General features: G+C 55.0%; 2 protein-coding genes across 6 annotated transcripts; one reads left to right on the top strand and one right to left on the bottom strand.

Moving 5' to 3' along the window:
• On the top strand, positions 1-14,070 carry ZNF219 (zinc finger protein 219). 4 transcript variants are annotated; one of them, XM_019713545.2, is made up of 5 exons: positions 1-146; positions 10,510-10,599; positions 10,876-12,298; positions 12,611-12,742; positions 12,999-14,070. In XM_019713545.2, exons 2-5 carry the CDS (start codon positions 10,594-10,596, stop codon positions 13,598-13,600), a joined length of 2,163 nt encoding a protein of 720 aa, XP_019569104.1. In that variant the 5' UTR covers positions 1-146; positions 10,510-10,593; the 3' UTR covers positions 13,601-14,070. The 4 variants fall into 4 exon arrangements, with proteins under 4 accessions (XP_019569104.1, XP_019569106.1, XP_074184106.1 ...); XM_019713547.2 differs by lacking the exon at positions 1-146 and adding an exon at positions 5,497-5,515; XM_074328005.1 differs by lacking the exon at positions 1-146 and adding an exon at positions 5,656-6,018.
• Positions 140-3,638, bottom strand: TMEM253 (transmembrane protein 253). 2 transcript variants are annotated; one of them, XM_074328006.1, is made up of 7 exons: positions 3,449-3,638; positions 3,194-3,352; positions 2,696-2,806; positions 2,550-2,606; positions 2,150-2,260; positions 1,883-2,029; positions 140-1,560 (listed from the first exon to the last, which is right to left on the bottom strand). In XM_074328006.1, exons 2-7 carry the CDS (start codon positions 3,299-3,301, stop codon positions 1,480-1,482), a joined length of 615 nt encoding a protein of 204 aa, XP_074184107.1. In that variant the 5' UTR covers positions 3,302-3,352; positions 3,449-3,638; the 3' UTR covers positions 140-1,479. The 2 variants fall into 2 exon arrangements, with proteins under 2 accessions (XP_074184107.1, XP_019569090.1); XM_019713531.2 differs by having other exon boundaries at positions 3,194-3,333; positions 3,449-3,631.
• Positions 14,071-14,173: the final 103 nt, after the last annotated feature.

Genomic DNA, 14,173 nt, shown 5'->3' with positions numbered 1-14,173 from the left:
CAGCCAGGCTGCGCTCTTTCCTCACTGGTGTCTGGGCTTGGCTAAGCCAGGAGAAGCAGCATTCTCTAAGGGAAAGAAGCCTTCTCAAGTGGGAACAAAAATGAGTGTGAGGCGCACACCCATCCTGGGCTCTATGTGAATTTGGGGTGAGTTCTTTTAGTACTCCAGCTCTGGTCAATTTCTAGTTTCTCCGGCGGCTGGTAGGTTGTCCGGCTTAGTACTATTGGGCCTCCCAGTTTTCCTGGGCTTTTCTCAAGTCCACCTGAGCTTGTCATCTTTGCACACTAGCAAAGGTCATAAACGGTGGGGGTTGTGAGCAACCAGTGCTTCAGCCACCGGATCGCAGCCGGGATCAAAGGTCGGCGGGGCTGCCGACAGGCTGAGCCTGCGCAGTCCTGCTACCGTTTTGGAAAGAAGGGGTGGCGGCAACGCGGGCTCGCGGGCTCGTTACACCCGCGTGCTCTCAAGAGGCGGGAAAGTCTTAGGTTGGGTCGCCGCGTCCCTCCCTCTTCCTGCCCCGTCCACCCGTCTGCCCAGCGAGCAGGTCCTCCTCAGGCGCCCAGGCTCCGGGGGAGGGGGACGAGAAGAGCCCGGGGATTCTGACTCATCATCTCCAACCCCTTTCTCGCGCGCGCTCCAAGTCTCAGGACTTTGGACCTGGGCACTGTAGGAGGGGGCGCGGCGACAGTATCTGGGGAATCCCAGCTCTGCCCAGGGTCAGCTCCCAGCCGCTGCCTGTCTCCGAAGCTGGCAGAGAGAGGAGTGTGGCGCCACAGCCTGCTCTCAGTTGCTGAGGTTGGGGTGGTGGCGCCCCCGCGCAAAATAACCCGCCCGGCTCCTCCCTAAACGTGGGGCCAGTGGTCGCGTCCGAGGAAACTCAGCTAGGCCCGGACTTCCAGCACCTCGCGTCACTCAGCAGATGCACAGCGCCCCCACCGCGGAGTAAAAGGCTCTTTATTTCCCAGCAGGCCACGGGGTAGCGAGGCATCGTGGGATTTGTAGTCTCCGCTAAACTAGAAAGGAAACGGATCCGAGGGAAGGGAAATAAAGCACCCATAATTGATTTCAGAGAGTGGGCAGGCAGGGGAACCCTGGCTCGGAGTGGGTGGGATTGTGAAAGGTGGAAAGAAGAGAAGCAGTGGGGATGAGGCAGATGTTAAGCTGTATGGGGAGGCTGTGGGGAAGGAGGATAAAGATGGAAGGGAGGAAGTGGGTATAGATGAAAGTTGGTTTAAGGATGCCCTGCAGGCGGGCAGCTTTCAGGGCAGTGAGGTGAGGGAAGACGCTGATCTAGGTATAGCTTCCCTTAGAAGAGAAAGGAGCCTAGTTTGAGTGAAAACTGAAGGCATTCCACCAGACTTCATGTTGATCTCAAGGGACTCCATCTAGCTTCTGACTTTGGTGGGGTGGGGTGCAGGAGGGTCTGGAGAACGCTACCACAGGGCAGGAGAGCAGCACCTGCCTGCTTCCCTTGCCAGTTCACTCATTTGTTCCGTTTGCTGTGCTAGTCATTGTGGGACGATTCTCCAAATCAGGAACTTCCTCCAACTCAGAGAGACCCTGAAAACCAGACAGGTGTGAAGGGAGTAAATTGTAGGGGTGAGAAAGGTGGGATCCCAGACAGAAGCAACTTCCTCCTCCTCCTGTCTCATTTTTTCTCGTGTTCTCATAGCCCTTCCAATACTTACACAGGTTCCTAATGTTCTCCCACATTTCTAGCCCCAACTCTTTAGTTACCCAATTCCCTCTTACCCACCACTAGGGGATAATTGTCCAAAGCCAGAAAACCAATCATTTTCAGTCTAGGATCCCTTCCTTGCCTCCCTGCCCCAAATGAGCTGCTAGCTATCTGCTCCATAACTTCCCTCCCTGCCTTCAATACCTCCTGCAACTCCTGGTAGTGCAGACTCTGGCTCCTACAGCATCCTGGCTTCCTCTGGCTCAGCAGGAACAGGGAGTATGCAGAGAGCAACACTCCCCCTAGGGTGAAGGCTTCAGTGCTGATCTCTAGCACCAGCAACCTGTCCAACTGCAGGTAGACAGGGCTGAGGGTGCTGCAGGGGACCCAGCACCTGTTTCTTCTGCCCTTTCCCCTCTCCATCGCCTCTTGCCTCCTCATCCTCCCACCTTCTCCTTTATTTGCCCATACCTGGGAAGGGGCAATTGGGACAGGCCCCAAGACCGTCTTCATCACCTCGACCACCACCACGATGAAGCCAAAGATCAGATTGAAGGTGTTGAATATCATCATGGCCCGTACCTGCCAGTGAGCCAGCTCAGCACTGCCCAGCCTAGGGGACTCATTGCAACCCCAAGCCCCACCTGCACCTAGCCGGAAAAAAAACCCCTCAGCTTTTATTCCTCCACCTCCCAACAGGGCAATCGTCCCTTTAACTCTTTTGCTTTCCCTCCTCAGTCTTTTAGGCCAGTCAGGGGCAGACAGCTGACAGGATCAGTCAACACTTAGAGAGTCACTTCCTGGGCTGAGGTGTGTGTGTGTGTGTGTTGGGGTGGTGGGAGAATAGTATTTCATTCTCTTCCTCTTTCACCTTCCAGAGGCGGGGTGCTCTGCGCAGCTCAAGGGTAACAATCCCAGTGAGGAGACCCTGAATGGTGAGAAAGGCAAGTGTTGAACTCTGGCCTCATTAATGAAGAGCCTCTAGGACCTTCTACCCTCTGTTGTGGTGGATCTTACCAATGCTCCAGGTCCAAGCGGTAGTGCTGTGGCCATGTGACATTCAGAGTTCAGGCAGGCAACTGAGACAGCAAAAGGCACCAGAGCCACTGCCAGCCATAACTGGCTCACCTGGAGTCCAGGGGCAGGATGGTTGAAGGGAAACTGTCAGGGATTCCCTACCCGCCTCCAAACCCCTGCTTCTTGCAGAGATCAGCAATTGGCAGGAATACATGGTGGTGGAAAGTAGTCAACCAGGGGCAGTAAAGGAAGGGGATATCATTTAATTTCTTCTGCCTCATGTCATAGTTTAGTTACTTACCTATGTGTTTTCCCCACACGATGGAAGCTACTTAGCGATTAAGGGTCTCGCCTTGTTTATCCTTTGCTTCCTCCACCCTCCTCCCACTCAGAGCCTAGCAGTTTCAAGTACATGGTAGATGCTCACAAAACACGGATGGAACTGAACTGGGGTACAAGTGGACATGCTGAAGCTTGGGGTTGGGCATCTGGCCTCACCGCCAGCACCAAGAGGTGCCCACTCTGTCTGTGCCTTGCCCAGTGCTGTAGCTTTTCCAGACGAACGCTAGGTCTCTCCTGCTCTCGCTGACCAGCTCTGTCCTCCATGGCTCCCTTGACCACAGAAGCTTGGTGCTTTCCTGAAATACATTATAGCACCTATCAAGAGACAGGACATGCAAAAACATCTCTTTCAGCTGCCCCTCTGCCCTATTTCAATATCCAGGGAATTGAGTCTCAGAGCCTCTCACCTACCTTGTCTGAAGCAGCTACTCCAAAGTTATGGGACCCAGCTGGGCCTGGAGGTCCTGGTAGCACAGAGCAGACAGGCTGTCAGGGCTGGGGTGTGGTGGGGCAAAGGTCCCTATAAGGGACTAAGGATCCGGGGAGTGGCCATGGGTAGACACCAGTTCACTCCATAAGACGCCCAGCCCTGCCTTGCTCTGTTCCTGTTTCCTGTTGCCCCCATCTCTGTCCATCCTGGGTTCCTCTTCTGATCACTCAGCCATGGACCACCCTGGGCCCCAATTTCCCCCATTTCCATCTAATATTTCTCCTTTTTTTGGGCTTCCTCTTCAAATTACTTGCTGTTCCCTAGGGCAATCCCATATTACTGTCTGGACTGGTACCCTGTCATTACCACGTGTACCTTTGTCCCAAGACCAGGCAAGGTTCAATTCTCCTGGCTTCCTCTCTCACTTGCTGAATGGTTTCTCCTCTCTCCACTCTTTCTTGAAGGATTTACTTTGGATGAGACACTGACTAAGTGGATGGGGCACCCTATTTATAGTGGGGATTGTTTTTGACTCGGTTATAACCTGCACCTAGACGTGTATAGGAGATAGTCCCCAAAGGATCATTCTTGGGAAGGATGCTATTGCAACATTTTTGAGAGATACAAGTTGCTTTATAACCAGGCCAACCTGGACTAAAATCTCAGCTTTGCCACTTTTCCTAGCTGTCTGACCTTGGATACATTATTCTACCTGTTTGAACCTTAGTCTATTCAAATTGAGTGATCAAACGGGGTTAATAATATGACTGTGAAAGGTTGTTGACTCATGGTTGAGTTCTTAGTAACCATTAGTGGTGCTGAAGAAGTCATACTGTTGTGCCTGATGCCAATACACTAAAGGGCTTATTCAGAAGCAAAGCTGGGGATATTTATTTCTGCAGTAAGAAGCAGAACCAGCTGGGCCCAAATATACACTCTAGCATCAAAAATAGGAAAGGCCCATCTTGGTGTAGAGCCTGAGGTCTGGAGGCAACCAGACTTCTATGTTCAAATCCCAGATCTACCTGGGTAACCTTGTGTAAATTGCTTAATCTCTGGGTTCCCTTACCTGTAAAGGGAAGCTAATAATACCAAAGAGTTGCCTTGAGTATTAAGAGAAAAAATGTATATGAAACAGCTCAGCCCAGCACCTGGCACATAGTGTTTAATAAATATTAATGGTTATTATCATTATTATTATTGATGACAGGAAGAAGACTGAGCCAGAAGACCCCCTGGGAGTTAGTACCAGGAGGCACAGTCCTAGGATGCAAGTGGCCTTTTTTGAAAGCCACTTCTGCCCTGCTCAGTGCTGGGCCAACACTCATTGGAGTATTGTGTCCACTCTTCTTTCCTGGGGAGTGGGAATCACATTAAAGGGATCTGAACTATTGTGCATCTACTCCCTCCTCTATCCCCATGTGCATTAATTTTATTTAGTGGTGATGGCCTGACAATGTGAGATGTTGGCTTGCACTGAGGATCCCTGAGCTGGCAAGCCAGTGAAAGACACTCTTTAGCTTCATTTTCCTTACTTGTAAACGCAGACTTACTATATCTCAGAGTGTCACTGTAAGGATTATATACTATTAAATATGCGAACAGGCATTGAGTAAATATTGATTAAATCTGAGTATCGCACTTACAAATTTGTAACCCCTGTCGAGATTACAATCTCCTCAAGGGAAGGCAGTACATCCCCCTCATCTGTTCATCCCCCACAGCGCTGAGGGTAGTGCCTGGTCCTTAGTAAGCACTCAGTAAATATTTGTTGTATTGAAGAGCCATTAAAGTGACTTAAGGAATGGAAAATAAAATTCGAGAGGAAGGCGTAGGGATTGTTTATCAAGAACAGAAAGGACCGAAGAGTAACTTTAATAATGTTTCTTACACGGCAGACATTAACTATCTCTATAATCGCCCCTCCTCCTCCCCAAAAAGAGACACAGAAATTGTAAGGGAGAGGCTTTGAGATAAAACCCCAGTAAGAACTTCCCGAGTCTGTGCATGTTGGGGCAGAAAGAGCGGCAGAGCCAACTCCTTCCCTGGTATGTCCGGGTTTAGGGTGGGAGGGGCAGCGCTGCTTGGAGGCTGGGGGAAGGACGAGATGACCTTTCAAAATCTCTTCCAGTCCCCTGTAGGAATCGTCTGTGCGCCCCACCCCCCTTCCTCCCTCCCTCCCTCCGACAGCGCCCCCAGTCTCCAAACTACCCGCACCCCGCCCCTGGCGGCCGCCTCTCGCGGCTCCCGGGGTCCCCAGCTCCCTGTCCCCGGAGCCAGAGCCTAGCTCCCGCTCCCGCGCGGCTCCCAGCCGCGCCGCGCCGCCCCCCGCATGCTAATGGCCGGGCCGCCTCCCGCCGCACACAATGCGGGCCAGGGCCGGGGGCGGGGGACCGGGGAGGGGGCGGGGGCCGGGCCGGGGGCGGGGGGGCCGGGGCCCGGCGCATCTCCCCCGGCCCCACGTAACGCTGACGCCCGCGCCGCCGGCCCGCCGCCCGCCGCCGCCGCCGCCGCCGCCGCCGCCCGCTCCGCCGCCGCCCGCCAGGGGCTCGTGAGTAGCCGCTCCCCACTCCCGGCCCCCCTCCGCCACCTGGCCCCCGCCCCTGGCCCCTCCCCCTCCCGGAGGGCCCGCTCCGCGCGCCGGGCCTGGAGCAGGTGCAGGGGCGGGGCGGGGAGGGGCGCCGGCTCGGCCCCAAGCAAACTTCGCCCAGAGCTCTTGGGGGGGCGGGGTGGGGGCGGCGGCCTCGGAAGCCTGGAGAGCTAGGGGGGCCTCGAGGGAGGGGGGGGCCAGGTGGGGGAACCGGGAAAGCGGACACCAAAGGGGAAAGGCCAGCGCAGGGGGGGGGGAAGGGGACGGGCGTCTTTGTAGGGGCCCGAAGGCAGGGCGCGAGGGGCCTGGGGGTGCGGGTCGGCCGAGCCGGGAGCCAGAGTGGATGAGCGCCCCCCGGCCCAGGTAGGGCTGATGAAGGAGGGGGAAGGGACCCAAACTCTGGGAGCAGGAGTGGGGGAGGGGAGAGGATGGGGGGGTGCTTCCCTCTCTGCGTCCCAAACAAAGTGTCACAAAGAGCTCGGCCGGCGGCAGCAGCAGCGGAGGCGGCTGCAACTCAGCTTTTGTTCTCCCGGCCTGGGTAGCTGAGCCCTGGCCTTCCAATCAACCAACCCTGCCCCCCATCATCCTTCTGGTTTATATTCCCCGGGAGGGGTCTGGGGTGCTGCTGGGTGAACCTCTTGTGCAGGATCACAGTTCCTGCTCTACTTGCCAACCTACTTCTGGGAGGTGGATTTTCCCAGAGGCTCTCTTGCCCACCCCCACCCCCTAATCCCAGGACTGAGGCCCATATGGGCGCTAAGACGCTGACCTTTCTAGGGTCAGCTCTAGTTAAGGGGACTTATGGCTGGCTACATGCCCCTTTCCTCAAATCCAGGTCTTCTAGAACTTTCAAAAGAGGGGTCAAGTTGGGACATGCCTCTGGAATAAGATTCCACAATAGTGGGGTGGCAGTATGTGAGCAGGTGTACGCACCTTCCTCTTGCCTCCTGCTGTATATTTGCAGTCCATGACTGAGATTCCATGCCTCCAGCTCAGGATGGTCAGGGTGGAGGGAAGGAGGCTTTACTAAGAACTCAATGTAAAAGGTGGGCAAGCTGTGGTCTGGGTCAGTTTGGAGGAGCTACCTGAGCAGTGAGGTTGAGAGGGCCATGGAAAGGAGATCATGAAAGTGAACTACCTGCCTATCTGTGTGATAAAGGTGCTCTTGATTCTACACCACTTAAGAAGCTCCCTTTCCTTTTAACTCATCTAGTGCAGTGTTAATCATAATTGTTAGAGGACTTGGAAGGCGTAGGATTCTCAACAGAGAGAAAAACATCAAGTATTAGAAATGACCAGTGACAGAGGCCTAGTCACAACCACACCACAGAAGTCCTGAACCCTAGCCCCTGACAGTTTGACCCGAAAAACATTTGACCACAAGGCTTGAGGGACCATCTTTATGCTCCTCCAGCCACACCCCCTTCCCGACCAGCTCTCCTAGCACATAGAAGTAACTGGCCTGAAGATTTCTTTTCCCTATCCCTCGCCTTGTGTCCCTATAGAACCGAAATAAGGGCAAGATAACCCCTGATTTCCAGTGGGGGTGGGAAGTAGGTCAGTGCTGCTGTCTGACCAAGTCTTATGGATGGTATTTAAATCCTGACTGTAGAAAACTTGATTATTGCCCACAGGCAATACATGCATGACCTGGGTTCCAAGCCAGTTCATAGAATCTTGGGCCTTGTCAGTGCTTTCTTCTATTGAGAAAAACTCTTGGGATCAGGTGCCTGGGACCTGGTTTGGTGTGGAGGAGATTCAGAAGACCTTGACTGGGACTAGGAGGGTCTCTCACTGGGTTTTATTAATTTGAGGCCACCCTCTGGGGAAACTTTCCCAGCTCAGGAATATAGCATCAATTTGGATCTTCTTGTATATCACTGTTACCATCCTAGAAACTGCCATGTGCAGAGCAGGATTTTTTGTTTTGTTTTGGGGAAGGAAGCTTTGCCCTATTGCTATGCTTCTTGCCTCGGATACAAGGTCAACTTCCCATGAGGTATTTTGCTTGCTATCCTACAGGCAGTTTCAGGGGCCCTAGAATCTTCTCAGAATCAGAGTATGTGCCCATAGGTTAGTCAGCTATGACCATGCAGTATTCCCAGCCTTCCCCCACCTCCCCCCACCATCTGCTTCCTCTGAATATACCAGATTGGCTGTACACCAGGATGTTCTGGGAATCCCCAGGAGAGCAACAGAATGTGATGGACCCAAATACGATGCCTCAGTCACTCATTCCAGGATGTACAAACTGTAGCTGTCAGGATACTCCTTATAGCTAATTAAAATTCTTCTAGTTACATCTATTTTCTGTTACATCTATCTATTTTCAGTGTCATCCAAAGGCAAAAGTAATCCCTCTGGTACCACTGTCTTTTTTCCCCCCACTATGGCTCCCAGATAGGAATTTTTAAAAATCCTCTGGCTTTTCTCAGTGCCTTAATTGTAGTGCTAAAATGGCAAATGTGGCCCCTCTAGCACTTCATAGCTCTATCTATGGTACTGAGGTGGCCACAGTGGCTCCTCTGGTAGCCCACTGCACTCTCCATGGTACTGAAGGGATGACCATTTGTTTTAACTTCTCTCTGGGGTCCAGAAGAGTCCTATGACTCAAAACTACAAAACTTTCAAGTTGGAAGAGACCATCTATATAAATTAGTCCAACCCCCTTATTTTACAGATGAGTAAACTGGAAGGTTAAGTGATTTACTGAAGGTTGCAGGGCTATTAATAGACTGGGCCCACAATAGCTTTGTGCCAGTCTAATTCACTGTTCCTGATACTACTTAGTGAGCCTGGCTAGGCTCTTGGTCCTAGAAAAGGGATTTATTTGAAGAATCCAGAAGATAAGGCTGGATGCCCTAATTTGGTGCTACAGAAATACAAATATTAAAAGTGGTGGTGGAGGTTGTTTAGTGACCCTTGGACAAGGACACTTTGTTAATTAACCTCCTGTTAATAAAATTCCCATAACCCAAATTCCACATGTAACAGGTACCTGCCCATTCATGAAGTGTTATCACATCCACTAAATATCAAAAATTAAAGAAGTCTCAGACCTCCAGAGCCTCTTCTCTTTGCCGATAAGCAGGGCTGACTTGTGGCCCAGTTCTCTCCCATTAAAGATCCTTAAGGAAAGTAATGCCTGAGTCCTTTTCTTTCTCAGTAACCCATTTCAGTTGCACAATACCTATTGTAAGGAAGTTCTTTATATATCAAATATTTCTGTCTCAGGCAAAAAACTAGGTTAGGCCCATAGTCTCTACCCTTGGCCAGATAAAATTCTATATGTAAGCAGGAAGTACACTGATCGAGTTCTCGTCATCCTCCTAGGCCTATTTCCATAAATCTTAATTCTGGGATTGCTTCTAAATCCTAATGCTAACCTCTGCAGCTTAGAATCAGGAGACACCCCCGCCCCCCCATCCTCTTCCTCTCAGTGCTCTTCTCCTTCCTCAGAACTGGAGCTCTGCACATCCCAGGCCCAGGGAATTTTAGCCTGGAGAATTTTAACCCTTTCCTGCTCAGAGCATGTGCTGAGCCCCTATCTGTGCAGATGGCCCAGCCCCGCCCCTCGTCCCTCACTCCAGGCTCTTGAGCTCAGAGCCAGTGTAATCCTCCTCTTGTGTGAGGGAGCCTCTCCCCTGCAGAGAGGAGGAAAGCCTGCTTCGGAACAGCCCTGGACAAAGGGGCTGAGATGCCCCATCAAACTGCAGGCTTCGAGGTTTGAAACACAGGGATGAATCCTATCCGGTATTTGCAGTTTTTAACCCTTTCCCCAGGCCAGCAGCACCCCTTAACTTGCACTCCTCCCCCAACTCTCTCTTCATTCCCTCTCTCTCTGGCTCTCTCCCCCTTCATGCCCCTCCCCCTCTGTCTGTCTCCAGACTCTCTGCTGCTGGGAGGTGTTTCTCTCCCATGCATGAATGAGTCTCTGTAATGAATGGAAATGAATGGATCAGGAATCCAAGTGGAGGGAGGGAGGATGAGGGGGAAAGACAGAAAGACAGGGTAAGGGCAGAAGGAAGGACTGTGGAGCCCGGAAGGATGTTTGGCTGGCTGTTCAGTTAGGTGTCTGAGAGCAACTGGGGAGCATGGCAAGCCCACCCCATTTGGTCATCAAGCTGCACAGCCCAAACTAAATGAGAGGGCTACACTGTGATAGTCTCCCCAACCACCAGGGGTGGTGGTGGTGGTGGTAGTTGTTCTGGACCAGGCATTTAAAACGTATTTGGGGGAAGAAGTCTGTGATATCAGGGAGCTTTGTGGGTTTGTCAAATCAAGGAGTACAAGTTTTGAAGACAGCAGCCCCCTCCTGCCTCAGGATGCAAGGAGGGAGAAGGGATAGATCGGTTTCTGGAATACACGGTGCTAAGATTGTGGGGTAGAAGTGATTTCACGGCTGAAAATCAGGACTCATCTTGTCCTCCAAATCTGTCTTTCTTGCTTTAGCTCTTCAGCACCTGTTGCCTTCACAAGCAGCTTTTCCTCCTCCTTCTCTGCACTCCCCAGAACCAAAGAATGTGAAGGGAGTCCATGGAGGTGAGTGACGCTCTGTCCTGAACCTGCAAGTACCTACAACTATACTCCCTCCCCTCCCTACCTCTCTCTCCTTCTGACCTGCCATTATTAGAAGTTATCTCCGTGGCCCCAGCAGCTCAATTCCCATTCATCCCCCAATTTCCTCAAGGTGCACTCACCTGGTGTACCTGGTTCCCACCCACCTTCCCTCGGGTTCTTCTGGCCCTCTATGCCTTTGCTTACCCCACAGCTCTCCTGTCTCCATCCTTTGTTCTGTATACATCTTTTTTCCCACAGGGCTCACGTCCCCGCGCCCCGGGCGGCCACTTAGCGCCCTCACCGCCGGCCTTCGACGGCGAACTGGATCTGCAGCGCTACTCCAACGGGCCAGGAGTGAGCACCGGGTCTCCAGGAATGGGAGCGGTGGGCTGGTCTGAGAGTCGCACTGGCGAAAGGCGCTTTCCCTGTCCTGTATGTGGGAAACGCTTCCGTTTCAACTCCATCCTGGCTTTACACCTGCGGGCGCACCCAGGCGCCCAGGCCTTCCAGTGCCCGCACTGTGGCCACCGTGCAGCACAGCGGGCCCTATTGCGCTCGCACCTGCGCACGCATCAGCCTGAGCGCCCGCGCAGCCCGGCTGCGCGCCTGTTGCTTGAGTTGGAGGAGCGTGCGCTACTGCGTGAGGCCCGTTTGGGGAGAGCCCGAAGCTCAGGGGGCGTGCAGGCCGCTGCTGCCACTGAGGGCCTGACACGGCCCCAAGCTCCGTCGTCGTCCTCCTTCCGTTGCCCCTTCTGCAAAGGCAAGTTTCGCACTGCGGCAGAGCGCGAACGCCACCTGCACATCCTGCACAGGCCCTGGAAGTGCGGCCTATGCAGTTTCGGCTCCAGCCAGGAGGAGGAGCTACTGCACCACAGCCTGACAGCCCACGGAGCTTCTGAGCGCCCCCTGGCGGCCACTTCGGCTGCGCCCCAACCTCCGCCTCAGCCTCCACCACAGCCAGAACCCAGATCAGTCCCCGAGCCGCCGGAACCTGAGCCGGAGCCCGAACGTGAGGCAACCCCTGCCCCCGCTCCTGCCGCTCCGGAGGAGCCCCCTGCGCCTCCAGAGTTCCGTTGTCAAGTGTGTGGCCAGAGCTTTACGCAGTCCTGGTTTCTCAAGGGCCACATGCGTAAGCACAAGGCCTCCTTCGATCATGCGTGTCCCGTGTGTGGCCGCTGCTTCAAGGAGCCCTGGTTCCTTAAGAACCACATGAAAGTGCACGCCAGCAAGCTGGGCCCACTGCGTGCCCCGGGGCCTGGTTCCGGCCCTGCCCGGGCCCCCCAGCCTCCTGACCTGGGCCTGCTGGCCTATGAGCCACTGGGCCCCGCGCTGCTCTTGGCCCCAGCGCCCACCCCGGCTGAACGCCGCGAGCCTGCGAGCCTGCTGGGCTACTTGAGCCTGCGAGCTGGCGAAGCCCGGCCCAATGGTGAGGGTGCAGAGCCTGGGGCGGGCCGCAGCTTCGGAGGCTTCCGCCCCCTGCCGTCTGCTCTCCCAGCCCGGGCTCGGCGGCACCGTCCTGAGGAGCCTGACGAAGAAGAGGAGGTGGTAGAGGCGGAGGAGGAGACCTGGGCTCGGAACAGGGCACTAGGCCCTCTGGCTTCACTGCACCCGCGCCCAGGGGAGGGGCCGGGGCACTCTGCACCTGCTGCGGGGGCCCAGGCAAGGCCCACCGCCACACAGGGTACGTAAGGGGCCTCCTGTCTCCTAGGTTTTCCAAATCCTGGGCCCATTCTGATGCCACTACTCCCCTCCTGTACCCCTCTTTAAAAAGGACCTATTTTATTTCTCACCTTTTTTCACCCTCTGAAGGCTTTACCACCTTCTGAGGGCATCAGCTCAATTCACAGCAAATTTAACTCCTCATTCCCCCAAGCACGGTGTTTCCTCCTGGGCCCGAAGGGGAAGCAACCCTATGGGGTGCGTGTGGGGTGCATGGCTCTGATGGGGTTAGGGCAAAAGGTCCCTTTGACTTCCCTTAACTTGTATATTACAGAAGAGAATGGGCTGTTAGTTGGAGGGACCCGGCCTGAAGGGGGCCGAGGGGCCACCGGCAAGGATTGTCCCTTCTGTGGAAAATCTTTCCGCTCAGCGCATCACCTCAAAGTACACTTGCGAGTACACACAGGTGAGGGGGCAGCGCCCAGGTTGGAGAGGGCACTAGAAAGCAGGAAGAGAGGTGAAGGCTATTGGAGGTGAGGGTAGGCAGCCTTCAGACTGGCCAGATGAGGGTGTTGGGAAACCGTTATTTATTAAATCGGGGTGGGGGGGTGGGAATAGAGGCAATGTTTTTTCCTGGGCCAGAGGTCTGTACGTTGAGCGAAAATGCGGGTGGGGTGGGCAGTGATCAAGACTCTGAACCTATAGCATTCCCCTCTCCCCAGGCGAGCGCCCCTACAAGTGTCCACACTGCGACTACGCAGGCACCCAATCTGGCTCGCTGAAGTATCACCTGCAGCGCCATCACCGGGAGCAGAGGAGTGGGGCTGGCCCCGGGCCACCCCCGGAGCCGCCGCCCCCTTCCCAGCGGGGCTCAGCCCAGACATCCGGAGCCAAGGCGGCCTCGCATACTGCGACTTGGGTGGAGGGCACCGCAAGCCCCCGGTCTTCTAGCGCCGCTGCACAGGGGTCCCGTCGAAAGCCCGCTAGCCCCGGGAGGACCCTGCGCAACGGGCGAGGCGGTGAGGCCGAACCCCTGGACCTGTCCCTGCGGGCGGGGCCGGGAGGCGAGGCCGGGCCTGGGGGTGCCCTCCACCGTTGCCTCTTCTGCCCCTTCGCCACTGGCGCCCCGGAGCTCATGGCCTTGCACCTGCAAGTGCACCACAGCCGTCGGGCTCGGGGCCGCAGGCCGCCCCAGGCTGACACTTCCCCACCCTATATCCGAGCACCATCAGGAGAGACCCCTCCCAGTCCTCCGCAGGAAGGGGAGGAGGGTCCCGGGCTGTCGAGATCCGGAGAGGTGGGGCTGGGGGGTCAAGAACGGTAGGGAGCCCTCTTAGGGGCAGTTAGCTTAGTGAGCTTACCCCGCGGGAGCGGGAAGCACTAGAGGTAGTTGGGTAGAGCAGCCAGCAGGGGGCATCGTGGGACCCATATCCCAGCCCCAGGTGGACCAGAGGTGAAGGGTGTGGAGGGCCTAGGAGGGTGGGCAGGCGGTACCCACCCAGGGGAGTCACAGTGCCTTAGAAGTGGCAGGGGTGAGGATCAAAGAACGGGGTCCCAGGGCTGGCAGAGAGGGTTGTGCCCCTGTTGAGGAGTCGCTCTGCCAGTCCTTGCTGGTCCATAGGCGTGAGAGTTTATTTTTGTACAATGGGTGGGGGTGGGGGGCACTGTACCCTTCTAAGCCCCTTCGGGGGGCCCGGTAGACGTTGCTATTTTTGGTACGATTCCTGTCATCCCTGTCGCAGAGTTGTGTCCCTAATAAACAGGTGTCTTGAGGCACAGGACACTGTGTCGGTCTGCCTATGTCCTGTCCTCCTTTTGGGGCCATTCTGTTCAGGAAAGAGGTACCTCTTTAGGCACTTGTTATCACCCAAAGAGGTTGATTAAAAAAAAGGAGAAT

Source organism: Rhinolophus sinicus, linkage group LG03 (assembly GCF_036562045.2).
Source record: "Rhinolophus sinicus isolate RSC01 linkage group LG03, ASM3656204v1, whole genome shotgun sequence".
In the NCBI taxonomy this organism is placed as follows: Eukaryota; Metazoa; Chordata; class Mammalia; order Chiroptera; family Rhinolophidae; genus Rhinolophus; species Rhinolophus sinicus.
Note: the sequence above shows the minus strand (reverse complement) of the source record. Positions and strands in the feature narration are given on the sequence as shown.

Bases quoted from the DNA above. Each gene is read 5' to 3' on its own strand.
- TMEM253 (XM_074328006.1), bottom strand. From the start codon at position 3,301: ATGGAGGACAGAGCTGGTCAGCGAGAGCAGGAGAGACCTAGCGTTCGT. The intron at 2,607-2,695 runs GTAAGATCCACC...CTCACCATTCAG, and splicing joins CGCTTGGACCTGGAGCATTG to GGTCTCCTCACTGGGATTGT. The intron at 2,261-2,549 runs GTGAAAGAGGAA...GCTCACTGGCAG, and splicing joins GAGCACCCCGCCTCTGGAAG to GTACGGGCCATGATGATATT.
- ZNF219 (XM_019713545.2), top strand. The intron at 12,299-12,610 runs GTACGTAAGGGG...TGTATATTACAG, and splicing joins AAGGCCCACCGCCACACAGG to AAGAGAATGGGCTGTTAGTT. The intron at 12,743-12,998 runs GTGAGGGGGCAG...CCCTCTCCCCAG, and splicing joins ACACTTGCGAGTACACACAG to GCGAGCGCCCCTACAAGTGT.